This window comes from Pollachius pollachius (assembly GCF_949987615.1).
Source record: "Pollachius pollachius genome assembly, chromosome: 3".
In the NCBI taxonomy this organism is placed as follows: domain Eukaryota; kingdom Metazoa; phylum Chordata; class Actinopteri; order Gadiformes; family Gadidae; genus Pollachius; species Pollachius pollachius.
In genome coordinates, this window is record NC_136936.1 from 891,462 (window position 1) to 908,049 (window position 16,588).

General features: G+C 50.6%; 2 protein-coding genes across 2 annotated transcripts; one reads left to right on the forward strand and one right to left on the reverse strand.

Moving 5' to 3' along the window:
• The first annotated feature begins 1,164 nt into the window (after positions 1 to 1,164).
• On the forward strand, positions 1,165 to 5,672 carry ap2s1 (adaptor related protein complex 2 subunit sigma 1). Its single transcript, XM_079733511.1, has 5 exons — positions 1,165 to 1,306; positions 2,279 to 2,428; positions 2,806 to 2,919; positions 3,360 to 3,419; positions 4,360 to 5,672. Exons 1-5 carry the CDS (start codon positions 1,304 to 1,306, stop codon positions 4,459 to 4,461), a joined length of 429 nt encoding a protein of 142 aa, XP_079589637.1. The 5' UTR covers positions 1,165 to 1,303; the 3' UTR covers positions 4,462 to 5,672.
• An 881-nt stretch (positions 5,673 to 6,553) lies between these two features.
• On the reverse strand, positions 6,554 to 15,251 carry rab4b (RAB4B, member RAS oncogene family). Its single transcript, XM_079733347.1, has 7 exons — positions 15,131 to 15,251; positions 12,597 to 12,677; positions 11,410 to 11,524; positions 11,250 to 11,312; positions 9,780 to 9,934; positions 9,261 to 9,356; positions 6,554 to 9,082 (listed from the first exon to the last, which is right to left on the reverse strand). The coding sequence occupies exons 1-7, from the start codon at positions 15,144 to 15,146 to the stop codon at positions 8,964 to 8,966; spliced, it is 645 nt and encodes a 214-aa protein (XP_079589473.1). The 5' UTR covers positions 15,147 to 15,251; the 3' UTR covers positions 6,554 to 8,963.
• Positions 15,252 to 16,588: the final 1,337 nt, after the last annotated feature.

Below are 16,588 nucleotides of genomic sequence, written 5' to 3' on the forward strand. Positions count from 1 at the left end.
AGGAGAGGAGAGTGGGGAGAGAGTGGGGAGGAGAGGAGAGGAGAGGAGAGAGAGTGGGGAGAGAGTGGGGAGGAGAGGAGAGGAGAGTGGGGAGAGAGAGGAGAGGAGAGGAGAGTGGGGAGAGAGTGGGGAGGAGAGGAGAGAGAGTGGGGAGAAAGTGGGGAGGAGAGGAGAGGAGAGTTGGGAGAGAGTGGGGAGGAGAGGAGAGGAGAGGAGAGGAGAGGAGAGGAGAGGAGAGTGGGGCGGAGAGGAGAGGTTCTCTCAGTGAGCTGCTCAGAGGACAGAGAACCACCATCCTAAAAAACCTCAATGCTGCAATCGGTGCCATTCTGTTTTTCCGGTCAGAGAATAGGACTGCGTTTACTGCCACCAACATGCAGGGGTTTAATCCCATATCACATGGTATATCCTTACATTGGACACACACAAGAAGCCTTTGCATAATAAAACAACACTCTGTATAGCAGGCTTTATTATATATCATCACTCTCCTATTGTCACTCACATTTCTTGACGGTATTTCTATGTTGAAACGTCGGAATCATGTTGGTAATGGAGTCAAACAGAACTGAAACGTTCACAGATAATATCTATATGACAGGATTAATAGATCTATTTTAAATTATTGACACATCTTAATTACAGGAATAATAGATCTATATTAAATTATTTATACATCTATATCAAAGGATTTATACATCTTTATGACAGGATTAATATATATATATATTTTAATCTTTATGACAGGATTAATATATCTATATAATACAAATATATGACAGTATGAATAAATCTATTGTATACATTTTTATTACAGGATAAGTGAATCCATTTTATACATCTATGGCAGAATTAATACATCTATATAATATATATGACAGGATTAATTCATCTATTTTAAATGAGTTATACATCTATATCAAATGATTTATGTATCTATATGACCGGATTAATACATCTATTTTATATGTAACAATATGACAGGATAAATAAATCTATATTACATGAATATTATGATCTTGATATCGTACGGCTCCTCGTGATCAGAGCCGCGAGGCCTTGTGGTTGTTGCAGTGAAATTCTACTTCCGGTCCAGTCTACGTTAATGATCGTCAACTACATTCCCCATCATGCAGTGCTGCCTGCCGCTGTCTCTGCACTTCCTGTTAGCAGGAGGAACCTAGCGGGCGAGCTGCAGACTGCTAATATTAAATAATCCCGCCGATGATCCAGTGAACAGAGGAGCCCGGCTGTCACTGAACCACTTTAGGACGGACTGTACCGCAGACGCTGAAGCCGCACGATGGTGAGCTTTGTGACCGGAACTTGACCGCATTCTGTCTGCAATCGGTGACATGTAAACGGGGGCTAACGCTAAGCTAGCTCGAAACGACCTGGGTGAGTCCCGGACCAGGGGGGGGTTAGTCCCGGACCAGGGAGGGTTAGTCCCGGACCAGGGAAACCTAGACCCGGACCAGGGAGGGTGAGTCCCGGACCAGGGAGGGTTAGTCCCGGACCAGGGGTGGTTAGTCCCGGACCAGGGAGGGTGAGTCCCGGACCAGGGGGGGTTAGTCCCAGACCAGGGAGACCTGGAGCCGGACGTGGGGGACCTGGGGGGGGGGGCACCGCGGGTGGTCTGCGTCTTCATTTGAAGAAGCATCTGTTGGAGGTCTTCCGAAGTCTGGTCCTCACCTAGGAGTCTTGAGGTCTTGAGGTCTTCTGTGTCTCCGACCTTACAGAGAGAAGCACACTATGAAACGTCTAGTTTTATACGTAATAATAATCTAGAATGCGCTGGAAGCTGCTACCTGCTCTTAGCAAGGGTCCTGAGTCTGACCCAGGACTAGGTTCAGGACCCCCTCCTGAGTCTGACCCAGGACTTGGTTCAGGACCACCCCCTCCTGAGTCTGACCCAGGACTTGGTTCAGGACCACCCCCTCCTGAGTCTGACCCAGGACTAGGTTCAGGACCACCCCCTCCTGAGCCCTGACCCGGGCCTAGGTTCAGGACCACCCCCTCCTGAGCCCTGACCCGGGCCTAGGTTCAGGACCACCCCCTCCTGAGCCCTGACCCGGGACTAGGTTCAGGACCACCCCCTCCTGAGCCTGCGCCATGAGCCTGTGTCATGGCAGTCTCATCCACACAGAGAGCAGTAGAACATCTTGATGTTGGTCTTTGGATCCCCGTAGACTCGTGGCCGTCTGTCTGGACCTCCTTCTGTCTCGGTGTCACTACGGGCCCGCTGCCACGTCTAACGCTGTCCTCTCTTCATCTGTAGATCCGCTTCATTCTGATCCAGAACCGAGCCGGCAAGACGCGGCTGGCCAAGTGGTACATGCAGTTCGACGACGACGAGAAGCAGAAGCTGATCGAGGAGGTGCACGCCGTGGTGACCGTCCGCGACGCCAAGCACACCAACTTTGTGGAGGTGAGCATCGTCCTGTCAGGACCTGAGCGCGGTTCTGTCAGGACCTGAGCATCGTTCTGTCAGTACCTGAGCGCGGTCCTGTCACGACCTGAGCATCGTCCTGTCAGGACCTGAGCGCGGTTCTGTCAGTACCTGAGCGGGGTTCTGTCAGGACCTGAGCGCGGTTCTGTCAGGACCTGAGCGCGTTCCTGTCAGGACCTGAGTGTGGTTCTGTCAGGACCTGAGCGCGGTTCTTTCAGGACTTGAGCGCGGTTCTGTCAGGACCTGAGCGCGGTTCTGTCAGGAACTGAGCGTGGTTCTGTCAGGACCTGAGCGCTATTGTTTCTGCTGCTGCGCTGAACTTCTGTAACAGACGCGTCGTTTGTCTTGTTCTACAGTTCAGGAACTTTAAGATCATCTACCGGCGCTACGCGGGGCTGTACTTCTGTATCTGCGTGGACGTGACGGACAACAACCTGGCCTACCTGGAGGGCATCCACAACTTCGTAGAGGTACTCGGCCGTCTGTCTGTCTGTCTGTCTGTGTGTCTGTCTGTCTGTCTGTTTGACAGGAAGCTTTCTCTCAAGCAGGAAATTAACTTTGAATAAGTTCTGTAACAGAGATGTCAGGGTGTATAAGGTTGTGAAATGTATTAAACGTAAGTGAGCACCCATCAGCTTGAAGGTAATAATTAACAGACCACCAGAGCTCCGGAAACATGCAAACACAAACAGGTTATTCATTCACTGCTGAATAAATATTCATGCTGTGAATTTTGTTTTCCTATAAACTAATTAAATAAATACAAATGGATTCCCCGTTCACCAACAGTTTCCCCTGGCTTATGAGCCACTACGGGGTGTTCCTCTGCTAAACCGTGAGCTTGTTGTGATTAGTTCTGTGTCCAGAGAGGAGAGGCCTTCCTGGTTAACATCGACTTCTGTTCCTCAAGGTGCTGAATGAATATTTCCACAACGTGTGTGAGCTGGACCTGGTGTTCAACTTCTATAAGGTAAAGATGCCCAAGACTAAAGAATTTAATTGCCAGTGACTCTGCTCTGTAATTGTTTTTGCATATGACAATAAAACCATCTTGAATCTTGAATGAATACTGCTAGATTAACGTTGTGCGTTTAACTGTTGATGAAGCAAACATTCAGTTGGTTAGAATGTTAGTTAGTAGATCTGCAGTTTCCTCCCTCTCCATCCTTCATCAGATGCATGTTTGCCTGACGCTGATATATAAGTAGATATATCAGTGATTAAATATCAGTGAGGCTGTGAACATCCTCAGGATGCTGTGATGCCATTAGCAGGTTTTTAATGACTCCTTTAATTAACGTTTTAAGATCATTCACTTCACACCTAGAGTCTAAATGCCAATCTGCTCCTCCAATCCAAACGTGTGAATGAATAAACTAGCCTCCTAGTGTGGTTCTTCTCTGAACCTCTCTCCTCTCTTCTCTGACCTCTCTCTTCTCTGAACCTCTCTCCTCTCTTCTCTGACCTCTCTTCTCCTCCTCTGAACCGCTCTCCGCTCTTCTCCTCCTCTGACCTCTCTTCGTCTCCTCCTCTGAACCTCTCTCCTCTCTTCTCCTCTCTCCTACTCCTCTGAACCTCTCTCCTCTCTTCTCTGACCTCTCTCCTCTGACCTCTCTCCTCTCTTCTCCTCTGAACCGTTCTCCTCTCTTCTCCTCCTCTGAACCGCTCTCCTCTCTTCTCCTCCTCTGAATCACTCTCCTCTCTTCTCCTCCCTCCTCTGACCCTCTCTCTTCTCCTCTCTTCTCCTCCCTCCTCTGACCCTCTCTCTTCTCCTCTTCTCCTCCTCTGACCCTCTCTCTTCTCCTCCTCTGACCTCTCTTTTCTCCTCTTCTCCTCCTCTGACCCTCTCTCTTCTCTCTTCTCCTCCTCTGACCTCTCTCTTTGTCTCCTCTGACCTCTCTCTCCTCCAGGTTTACACAGTGGTGGACGAGATGTTCCTGGCCGGGGAGATTCGAGAGACGAGCCAGACGAAGGTCCTGAAGCAGCTGCTGATGCTCCAGTCCCTGGAGTAGTGCCCCCCCCACCCCCATAGTTTGTACCTGCGTCATAGTAGCCTAGTACCCCACCCCTCCTAACCCCGCCCCCCGTCGCCTGGAGAGGACCACTTCTAATTGGCTGCAGCTCCAGATCAGACCCCTCCTCTCTGAAGAACCTCCACGGAGGGGCGGGGCTTGTCCAGGAAGACGAACCAATCCAGAGCCTCCAAACAGTATTGTTTAACGTTGGTCCCCCAGGGTAACGGGGCTTCGATGGTCCAGCCGTCTGTCTGGTGTCTCAGCGTGTTTGTGACTCTGTTCTCCACTGATAAACAACATGGCTCGTAGAAGTAAATGGTGTCTTTTAAAACGTTGCATTTCTACATGTAAACTTTAACATTTCAAAACCTTGATGAACAACAGTACTTTATATTGTTTGCTCAAAGGCAGAGGCAGGTTCAACACCTGAGGTCAAGGCCAGTTCGTCTTCACGTTATTAATCTGTACCAAGCAATGAGGTGACTACCCCAGATGATCTTCTGGTCCGTCCCTAACCCCTACAGCCCTGACCTAGCCGCTACAGCACTAACCCTGCGCCAATAAACCGCCTCTTCGGGGAGAGATGGGTTCATTTGATCACTGGAACACGACATCTCACCAGAGCGTCACCACCTGATATTACTGAGTAGTTCTGTGGGCGTCGCCCTCCGGCCGAACCCTCTGACCCGGTCTGTGGCCCGCTGGATGGAGGGAACCAACCTGAACCGGCTAACATGCAGCTGAACAGCTAACATGCAGCTCAAAATGAATGGGGTGTTGGTGAGGCTTTTAACTTCAAATACAAATGTAAGTATGAAAATAACCACATCTGTCTAAGGGAAGAAGAAATCTTGTTAGTTGGAAACATACTATATTTGATGTAAGGTAGTACTGTGAAGTATAACTTGTATGTTGTTGAATTAAGTAATGGAAGCTAGTGTGGTCATTCCCCAAATGTAAAGAGATTTGTGATCCCCTATATGATCTGTTCATAACGTTATATTATCTGTTTATTAAGGAAGCAGTTCTAGGCTTACTAGGACACGTCGAAACTTCCTCACTTAACATTAACATTCTCATTTGAACCCCATTCCCTCAAATGACCCCACCCCATGTGTGATTGTCTGATCTGGTGAAACCCTGGCCATATTGATGTGTTGTTCACCTCCATTGTACGGCTCACCCACGTTATTCAATATGTGTACATATTAAAGACAAATTAAGTACCAAATACAATTAACATGGCATTATTTGGTCAAATATACAGCTCCTGCAACCACTTTAACTGATGACATATTCTGACTCCATGTTCCTCTCTTGACTTTGACCTGAGGGGGCATTTAAAGGTTCAGTGTATTAGCACCATCTAGTGGAGAACTGGAGGAACAGCTTCTAATAACAGCCTGCCGCCCAGTGATGAGGTCATCTAACAGCCTGTCCAGGATCGATGCATCAGTCAATACATCCACTCCAGTTACATTACGGAACTCTATCGCTCTGCTATTGAGCACAGTCCTTCTCCTGGAAAAGATCCACAAGGCTTTTAGTCTTCATTGGTCTTCTCTCTCCCCCCCCCCCCCCAGAGCAAAAGCCTCCCACATCACCCAGGGACACGGTCCAGTTGAAGACTGGGACCAGTTTACTGATATCTGATAACAATTACAAAGAGGAATAAACACCCATAGCAGACAATACTATAATTAAATCTAATTTGCATCGATGACAAAGTAAGATGTACACATACGTTTAAAGATCAGTTACTAAGCGCCAACTGATCTGAGAACTGAACCGTGAGGCTGCGGAGATCAGTTCATCTGGAGAGCCTCTGATGACCTGATGATACAAACAAACATTGTATGATGTGGCTGTTCTTAAACCCTTTTACACAGTCTAGTCAACATGAAGTCACCGTACGTTTACATCTGAACCAGAACATTGACGCGTTTTTAACTCGTAAAACCTTACCATCGGAAAAGTGAACAGATTCTCTCCAGCTGATATCTGGAACACGTTCTCAACAGTGAATCACCTGAACCCGGGAGATACAGGCTGACCACTCAGAAGAGTCCTGCACACAAAGGACAGCCTCTACAATCAAACACCTTTATTACAGTTCAAATAAAATATACAATTTTATAGGTACAGCATATTGACAGAACCAAAGTCTAAAATAAAAAAAAGTGCACTTGCAGAAGGAGACAAATCAAAAGCGTATAACATTTTTGCACAACAAAATGGTTTCACCGGTCTGTCTCATGGTGACCCCACCCCATCCCACCTCCCTACACGCAAACACCAGCAGACCAGTACTGGTCTGATCCTCACTGTACTGGTCTGATCCCCACTGTACCGGTCTGATCCCCACTGTACCGGTCTGATCCCCACTGTACTGGTCTGATCCCCACTGTACTGGTCTGATCCCCACTGTACTGGTCTGATCTCCACTGTACTGGTCTGATCCCCACTGTACTGGTCTGATCCCCACTGTACTGGTCTGATCCCCACTGTACTTGGTCTGATCCCCACTGTACTGGTCTGATCCCCACTGTACTGGTCTGATCCCCACTGTACTGGTCTGATCCCCACTGTACTGGGTCTGATCATCTGCCTGTTCACTAAACCAACAGAGTGACAGGGCACCCGGGATGGTCTCCATGTGATGCTAAACCCTTCTTCTCCCTGTGCTGGAGGCCCAGAGGAAATCCCCTCCGTCTCTCTGGGGTGACCCAGGGCCGCTTCCAGGGAGGGAACATCTGGGAACATCTGGGCCTGCTCTGGAACACCCGACCGCACTCCAAGGGAGAGCTGTTGCTGCTCTGAGCCAAACACCAGAGGGAGGAGACGGGAACACGGTACAAGCGTGACCTCTGCGTGACCCTGGCACCCTGTGGTGACCTCCGAATGGGGGTGGAGGACTTCCTGTGTGCGGCATCGGGGCCAAACAAGCCAGGCTCCTCCTGGCCTTCCATGAAAACACTCGTATAAAAACGTTAAAAATATGCAGGGAGGCAGGAAGATAACATGAACAGAGGCAGGATGAAGACATGAACAGGGAGGCAGGATGAAGACATGAACAGGGAGGCAGGATGAAGACATGAACAGGGAGGCAGGGTGGGGCAGTGGGACACGTCTGTGTTTACAGACTTATGACCTGAGCTGTGGGCCAAAGCACAGGGAACCTAAACAACGGAGCAAGCACAAAGCAAAGGTTCATGGGAGTTGTTGTCCTCTAAACACAGGGGTAAAGGAATTATCTTTGTGCTCTTGATAAGCCGGCTGGCCTACGGGGTGCCGGGGGGGTTTATATTCCTTTATGGGTGGACCTTTGGAGGCCGACTGGAGAAAGTACACTTCCACTTTGTAAATGAGATTACTAAGGCCGTCTACATTAGGGTTATAGTGCCGGACTCTGGACCGCACACCTCGTATGTGGAGCACTTGGTTTGACAGGGTGATCGATAAGACTGGAGTCCTGATTTGACCAAAAAAAAAATGCAGCCCCAACTTCATAAAAACAAAAGACAATCATTAACTATTTTAAAATAAATCGTTATTTTTTGGGGTTTTTTAAGTCACTGAACTTAAATCCTGAAGATGTCAGATGAATAATGATTTAAGAAGCATTACCTGGAGGGCCGCTCACAATATCACCCCCTCGCCGCTCCTGATTCGGACCTCTAGTGCAAACAAGGGTTCAACACGCAGTCTGATCTTTACCCCCCAGAGGGCGGACATCACGTCCTCGCTGACTGACTGGTAATAAATACAACATCTTCAGTTTGGGTCAAACACAACGACACCGGGACTGTTAATAAAACAACCAAAGAAAGAGATCCAAAGGAGAAATAAAACGGGTTCGTAGGAGGACCTGGGACCCCTGAAGGGCTGGAGGAGGTGGGAGGAGGAGGAGGTCTGGGAGGAGGAGGTCTGGGGGAGGAGGAGGTCTGGAGGAGGAGGTGGGAGGAGGAGGGGGTCTGGGAGGAGGAGGAGGTCTGGAGAAGGAGGAGGTCTTGGAGGAGGAGGAGGGGGTCTGGGAGGAGGAGGAGGTCTTGGAGGAGGAGGTCTGGGAGGAGGAGGTCTGGGAGGAGGAGGAGGTCTGGGAGGAGGAGGGGGTCTGGGAGGAGGAGGAGGAGGTCTGGAGGAGGAGGAGGTCTGGGAGGAGGAGGAGGAGGACTGGAGGAGGAGGAGGTCTGGGAGGACGAGGAGGTCTGGAGGAGGAGGTCTTGGAGAAGGTCGGGAGGAGGAGGAGGTCTGGGAGGAGAGGAGGAGGTCTGGAGGAGGAGGTCTGGAGGAGGGGGAGGTCTGGGAGGAGAGGAGGAGGTCTGGAGGAGGAGGTCTGGAGGAGGAGGAGGTCCATGATCTTCTCCAGAGGTTCTTCACCAGCCTTGCATGTTCAGTCAGGAGTTCCCCGCCCGGGACGGGGCAGAGGTCACAGGGCGGAGGTCACCCCCACCGGGGGGCTCCTGCTCACCGGCCCCCGGGCCCCGGAGCCCCCCCCCCTAGCAGTTACATTGCTGCTTGATCTGTGCGGGCCCCGCCCCCCGGGGCTGGCGGAGCTGCCTCAGGGAGGCGTCGCCGTACTGGATCCCGGAGCCCATTCGCTCTGGGTCCAGCTCACCTGGAACACAGAGGAGAGCGTAGAGCTAGAGACATAGACCTGTAGACCGTCAGACATAGAGCTAGAGACATGGACCGTCAGACATAGAGCTAGAGACATAGACTGTAGACCGTCAGACATAGAGCTAGAGACAGACTGTAGACCCTCAGACATAGAGCTAGAGACAGACAGAGGGTACCTGAGTCTATCTTGTTGAGGATGGTGCGGGCACACTTCAGGAAGCCCTCCTCTACGTTCTCCCCGGTCAGAGCGCTGGTCTCCAGGAACATGAGCTCTGCAGGAGGCGAGACGTATCAGGAGGGAGGCGGAGCCAGTCTCAGAGACAGCTGGCTGAGGGAAGGTAAACCGCTAAAGGTTCACCTTCACCACATCGAAACACTGACTTCCCATTCTGATGGGAGGCACTGTGGTGCTTGCATTGCATGTGCTTCCTGTTGTACAATGTTATGGATAGATGTAATGCTGTCGGTATAATACTTTAGATATATATATATAATTAGAATTAGTCCATCACAGTGGTGATGTCATGCTCGTTAAGGGTCACATCATTAGTGTTGCGTGCTCGTTAGGGTTACATCGTTAGTATGAGTGCTCGTTAAGGGTCACATCGTTAGTGAGGAGTGCTGGTTGGGGGTCCCGTCGTCAGTGTGAGGGCTGGTTGGGGGTCCCGTCGTCAGTGTGAGGGCTGGTTGGGTACCGTTCTCCTGGGCGAAGCGGGATGCCTCCAGGAAGGTGACCTCGCGGTCGGCGTCCAGGTCCTTCTTGTTGCCACACAGGATGATGATGATGTTGGGGCTGGCCAGCGTGCGGGCGTCTGTCAGCCAGTTGGTCAGCGCGTTGTACGTCTCCCGGCTGGACACACCGAGCCGCAACATGTTAGAGGGTGTGTGTGTGTGTGTGTGTGTGTGTGTCTTTCCCAATGGTTTTCATTCGCATCAAATTCAATAATTCAAGCCAGCTAAAAACATGTTGGGGGAGGGGGGGGGGGTTGAAAGGCTTTTAACTGCTTGTGAGGTGAGGTCACCCGTCGTCATAGCGACCGCCGCCGTGTCCGGGACAGGGGGTGGGGCCGCTGGGTAATCAGCTGCAGCTGAGGGTTGAAATCACTGGGCTGCTCGTCATCTCTAAACCACTTCCTGAACTCAGCCTCTGGTTCGTCTCTGAGCTGAACTCAGCCTCTGGTTTGTCTCTGAGCTGAACTCAGCCTCTGGTTCGTCTCTCTGAGCTGAACTCAGCCTCTGGTTCGTCTCTCTGAGCTTAACTCAGCCTCTGGTTCGTCTCTCTGAGCTGAACTCAGCCTCTGGTTCGTCTGAGCTGAACTCAGCCTCTGGTTCGTCTCTCTGAGCTGAACTCAGCCTCTGGTTCGTCTGAGCTGACCTCAGCCTCTGGTTCGTCTGAGCTGAACTCAGCCTCTGGTTCGTCTCTGAGCTGAACTCAGCCTCTGGTTCGTCTGAGCTGAACTCAGCCTCTGGTTCGTCTGAGCTTAACTCAGCCTCTGGTTCGTCTCTGAGCTGAACTCAGCCTCTGGTTCGTCTGAGCTGAACTCAGCCTCTGGTTCGTCTGAGTTTGGTCCTCTAGTTTGGTTAAGGACACTGTAAGCCTTAATGCTAAGGTTTATCCTTGCAGTATCATGAAAAGGGCAATGCTTAATAAACTTATTGTGATTATTACTACATCTGGTTTGACATGTCACTCCATGACGCTACACGCTACCGAAGCTTCCTGCTGCACAGACTACCAAAGCAAGATGCTACAGACTTCACGCATACACCAACAGATAATAATGTTGACAATGTTTTAAAAAGACCAGACTACAGGGTTAGGGATGTTCCCCTCATCTCAGCTTTAGTCGGGGTTTGGAATGGGGAATGCACACAAAACAAACTAAGACGTCCTTTAAGGTGAAAACAGCCATCCATCTCGTTAATGACCATGAACACACCAATTAAATAAAGACCAATCACACACACCGGCTGATTCCCCACAACAAGCCGAGTGTTTCCCACGCAGCGGATCACGGGGGGGGCTCCCCAGGGTGTGTGTGTGTGTGTGTGTGTGTGTGTGTGTGTGTGTGTGTGTGTGTGTGTGTGTGTGTGTGTGTGTGTGTGTGTGTGTGTGTGTGTGTGTGTGTGTGTGTGTGTGTGTGTGTGTGTGTGTGTGTGTGTACCTGGTGATGTCGTAGACCAGCAGAGCCCCAGCCGCTCCTCGGTAGTAGCTGCGTGTCACCGACCTGCGAGCAGAGCAGAGCTGAGAGTCCACCACTCACCCTTAACCCAGTAGCGCTGAAACAGGAAGTGACCCGTCCCTGAACAGGAAGTGGGGTTTACCTGAAGCGCTCCTGGCCGGCCGTGTCCCAGATCTGCAGTTTGACCGTCTTCCCGGCGACGTTCACGACCCGCGAGCCGAACTCCACCCCGATGGTGTGGTTGGAGTCCTGCTTGACTGGGGACAGACAGAGACTCTTATTGTGAAGGAACACCAGGTGGGGACAGAGAGAGACTCTTATTGTGAAAGAACACCAGGTGGGGACAGACAGAGACTCTTATTGTGAAGGAACACCAGGTGGGGACAGAGAGAGACTCTTATTGTGAAGGAACACCAGGTGCGGGCTTTATGGGAAATGATCACACAAATCTAGTGTTAAAAAGAAGTTTCGTTTTCAGTTCCAACAGCTGCGCTCGCTGAGGAAGTCTCTCCAGGCAGGGCTGTGTGTCTGCTGGAGGCTACAGAGCTGGCTGATGTTCGCTTCACTCGTTGGAGAGACGTGGTCAGTTCTCATCAAACGGCTCAGAGCATCAAACCACTCAGACGGCCGTCTCTCACACTCAGAGTACAGCTACAGCCCCGCCAGTGTTCCCCGGTTCAGCACGCTTCACAAAGTGTCTAATGTGAGTGTGTGCAGGTGTCCTTTATATGAGAGTGTATTTATACCTGATTAGGTTAAAGGTGTTCAACTCTCAACAGTACGAGAGCGCAATCCTGGGAGATGGGTCGCAGTGTTTTACTCTGAACTAATCTATTTTCTTTTTATTAGAACATAGTATTTTATTGTATTGCATTTTATCCTGTGTTTTCCACTGCTGCTGGGCTTCAAAAGAGGAATTTCCCCTCTGGGGGATTAATAAAGTTGTTATCCATCTATTTCATGATCAGCTACAAAGTCGGCACTTAGTACTGTGAAGCTGAGGCCGTTCCTGAACGCCCAAACAGCCTGATCCCGGTAGCATGGGTGTTCTATATCTATATCCATTAGAATGGGTAAGATCACTCTACCACTATGAACTCCATCCCAGACATGGACCAGGCAGCTTCGTTTGCCTGGGAGGCAAAACTGGTTTGGCTCTCCAGCCCTTCTCAACTGAGAGCTTCATTTGTATTTCATGTGCATGTCTCCATGCCATTCGAGATCTGCAAACAAAAGGTCAATTCTGGAAAATAGCAAGGAAACTCTTCATCAACACTGAGCTCGTTCCACCCATGGTAGTAATGTCCGTTTGACAGCAGGGGAACTTACACTTGCTCTCTATAAACTGGTGGAGGAGGCAGGATTTCCCTGCACCGGCACTGCCAATCACCAGGAACTTGAAGAGGAAGTCTGAAACGAAAGGTAGAAGAAATATGTGAGCAACGCCCGAGACAGCTGCTGCCTCGTGCCTCCAGACAACAGCCGCTCTGTCTCCTAAAGCTGGTGAGCCAGAGATTCACCGTGTCACCCAGTCCAGTTCAGCGATCACTGGCTGCTTGTGAGTGAACAGCAGGATGTGCACTACCTCTAACAACAACAATTAATACGCTCACACGCCTGTGAGCAGTACCGTCATCACAGGCCTGTGAGCAGTACCGTCATCACAGGCCTGTGAGCAGTACCGTCTTTATAGGCCTGCTTGATCAGGAGCAGCAGAACCAGGAGAAGCAATACCTTACACACAAAGTGTTATCTATGCGTTGTATCGGTTCAGCATCTCACCAGCGGGCCGTGGCGTGAGCCTGCTCACTATTGGGTTGCTGCCCGTGGAGAACAGGCTTCTAGTAATGTGGTGAATGTGTCTCGGTGCCAGGATGTTCCCGTCTGGGGAGAGCTCATCCAACACGCTAACTCACAGGCTGAACATGCTCTGTGACTAACAGGAGACGTGGAGGCAGCATTGAGGGGCCGTGGAGAGGAGGTCCCTCTATAGCCTCCATGGCAGTGATTCTTCTGTCGGACGCTATATGAAACATTAGAGACCAGTTCACAAAAGGCCTATTGTTTTAAGGGGCCATTTTCGGTTAGATTGAGAGATCGCTGCCCATTTAGATTTATCATAAGCATTAGCTGTGTGGCTCTTACCGACCTGGCTGAAGGTGATAGTTGAGTGTGTGAAGATGGCTGGTTTCAGCAGCCTCACCTGGCCCAGTCTGACTGGACTCTTGGGCTGGTGAGGCAGCACACCTGTTGCACGTTGACTCATCAGTGTGCCCAGGCTAGACCAGCCATCCCCCGCCACACAGCCCCACAGTGACCCGCTATAACCTCTAGGGGTAAATACTGGTTTAGATATTCAGCTCAGCACGAGGCGATCTCGTGGGAGTGGAGAGATCGGAGATTCTGTCACCGGGAAAGGAAACGAGCCCGAGGTTGTGTTGCTGGGACATCCCAAACACACTAAGTTAATGCTCCTCTTCCAGCGCCCGGGACACGGTGAATCCCCAACCCTTGGGGTCAGGCCGGGCCCCTGAGACTGGGTTTTACTGCAACAGGAGCCAGCATCGACCACATCTCAACCCGATGTCAACCAGAACACAGCATCGACAGGAGCACCAGTGTGGAGAGGAAACCAGCGACGGGGGGGGGGTTGAAGGTGTCAATGAGTCAGAACACGAGGAGAGGCGGAGCGTCACAGGGTGAAACAAGAGGCCTGATTGGTTACTGGGCTCTGTGAAATCACCAGATATCTCATCCGGCATTGGGGAGGTTCCTTGCAGAACAACGTTTACAACCATGAAACACTGTCCGCACCAAGCTACATGACGTTGAATAAATAATGATAAAAGCCCGACCAAAGTAACCACAGAAACGATAGTATGAAGGTTATGCTAATGGCAGGCGAGGGTTGAGGAGCAGGAGGTGGAGCTGCTGATACCAGCGCTGAGGAACACGATGTAGAAACCAGTGCAACCAGTCTCTCCCATGAACAAACACAGAGGTCCGTTGATAAGCAGAACTCGTCGAGCACGGGGCACACAACAGTAGGAGGAACTCCTTCAGGAGCGAAGGCTACCCTGGTCCAGCTGGTCCGACCCTCAGCAGGGCTACAAGGTGCTGTGAGGAACCAGGTAGAGAGACGTCTGGAACACCTCCCTCCACCAGCCTGGGCACCGCGGCCACAGCGCCCCGACACCCAGAGGGTGGATCAATGAAGCTATGGTCTACAGACAGTGAGACTGCATGGGGCCAGTAGAGAAGGGCTGGTTGGTTTCCTCACCACCAGAGCACCAGTACCTTATCAACCCTCTCACAGTATACATTAAGTACGTCCTTTGCCTAAACTCATCAGGGGACCCCAGTGTGTAGCGGACTGAGAGCAACCCAACAGGGAACCACTGGCCAGTCCCTGGACAGGCGGCCCAGCCCAGGGGCTCAGCAGGGGGTGGGCTGCACACAGCCTGCGTTGAGTCGACACAGACAGCCGCCACTCAAAGTTGATGGACTTGAGATGGCATCGGTCCAGCTCTCCACTGTGGACCGTGGACCAGTGCATCCGTACTGGTCCCATGCTGTTGGTCTCTCGCTCTCTCTCTCTCACACACACACACACACACACACACACACACACACACACACACACACACACACACACACACACACACACACACACACACACACACACACACACACACACACAGGGCTGAACAGGTAGCGGAAGGCTACATGACGTCATCAGAGCATATATTTAGCTATGTGGCTACGAGTCAGCTAGCCCCATCACACACAGACACATCCACACACTTAAACACACACACAGAAAGACAGACATACACACACAGACACACACCCCTCCTCCGTACCGTAGGTCTCAGACATGGTGGCCGTCAGTGGAGCTCCGCCGGCGGGCTGTCGGTCTCAGGCGGCGGGGAGCGGATCGCTGTCGGCGGGGATGTTTACTCCTCGTCTCCGCAGCAGTTTCCGTGATGCCGCTCGGCTCCGTTCGGCTCAGGTCGGTTCTACTCGGGGCACTGGGAAAACAACGTGCGTGACGTGATGACGTTGCCTTTTACGTTCAACGACGTTGAGACCGCTTGACATTTACAGTTCGTTAATGTTTTTATTTTTGGTTTTGCATTGAGTTATTGTTTTGTACTAACGAAGTTCACATTATATGTATTATCCCACCCCGAATCGTGCCATTTTTATTCATCAACTTCCTCATAACGTTTATATTCGATAACTTGTAGTGACAAAGGTTGGCCACCAAATGGCAGACGACGATAAACGATGAAAAACCTCCAGCAGGTGAAGACGTACTGAGGAGTAAGGAACTACATTCACTCAGACCAGCGAGCCTCAGGTGATCTACTGAGGAACTACTTTCACGCTCAGATCTGTGATGCTCCGGGTATGGTTTTGTGTAATATATTGTTGCTTCGTTTATAACATTACTAGTAGTATACTTTATTTAGTTTAGGATAGATGAATGCCATACTTCGATAAACACATTTGAATCCACGCAATCAATTTAAATGTAGGAAAAGTAAAAATGCAATATATAGTCTGTATAGCTGTAGGCAACAAGCCACGCACAATATGTTGTACGTGTTTAGAGAGGAATCCAAATTGATATGCTCTATTTAAGCACCTCTAAAAAGTAACAAATTATATATTTAATAATAATCACCTTTATTCCATCAACAATAAAATGCAGCTGGATGGGAAACGACTTACACAAAGTATGTCATGAATAAAACACCTTTCCACATTCATTAAAATGATGTCATCCTCTTGTCAACACGTCCTCACATACAGCTGGGGGGGAGTGTGTGTGTGTGTGTGGGGGGGGGGCGACAGGTAGAAAGGTAACACAGGACCGTGTTAGCCACAAAAGGTCTGTCAGAAAATGAGGTGGAAAGAACCGAACAACATCAGAGCGCTTTCCTCTCTGTTGTGGTTTCCGACTGGAATGTGTGTCTCTTTGTGGATTCATTCGTCACCTTTCCATAACACATCCACATGTATACATACGTGCACATGCACACACTCCCACACACACACACACACACACACACACACACACACACACCCACACCCAGGGCGGCCCGGGGCTTGCAGCTGATAAATCACAGAGTGTTTGAGCGGCTCCTCTTTGTTCTGCCCAGCCCTCCTCCTCCTCCTCCTCCTCCCCCTTCTCCTCCTCCTCCCCCTCCCCCTCCTCCTCCCCCTCCTCCTCCTCCTCCTCCCCCTCCTACTCCTCCTCCTCCTCCCCCTCCTCCTCCCCCTCCTCCTCCTCCTCCTCCCCCTCCCCCTCCTAC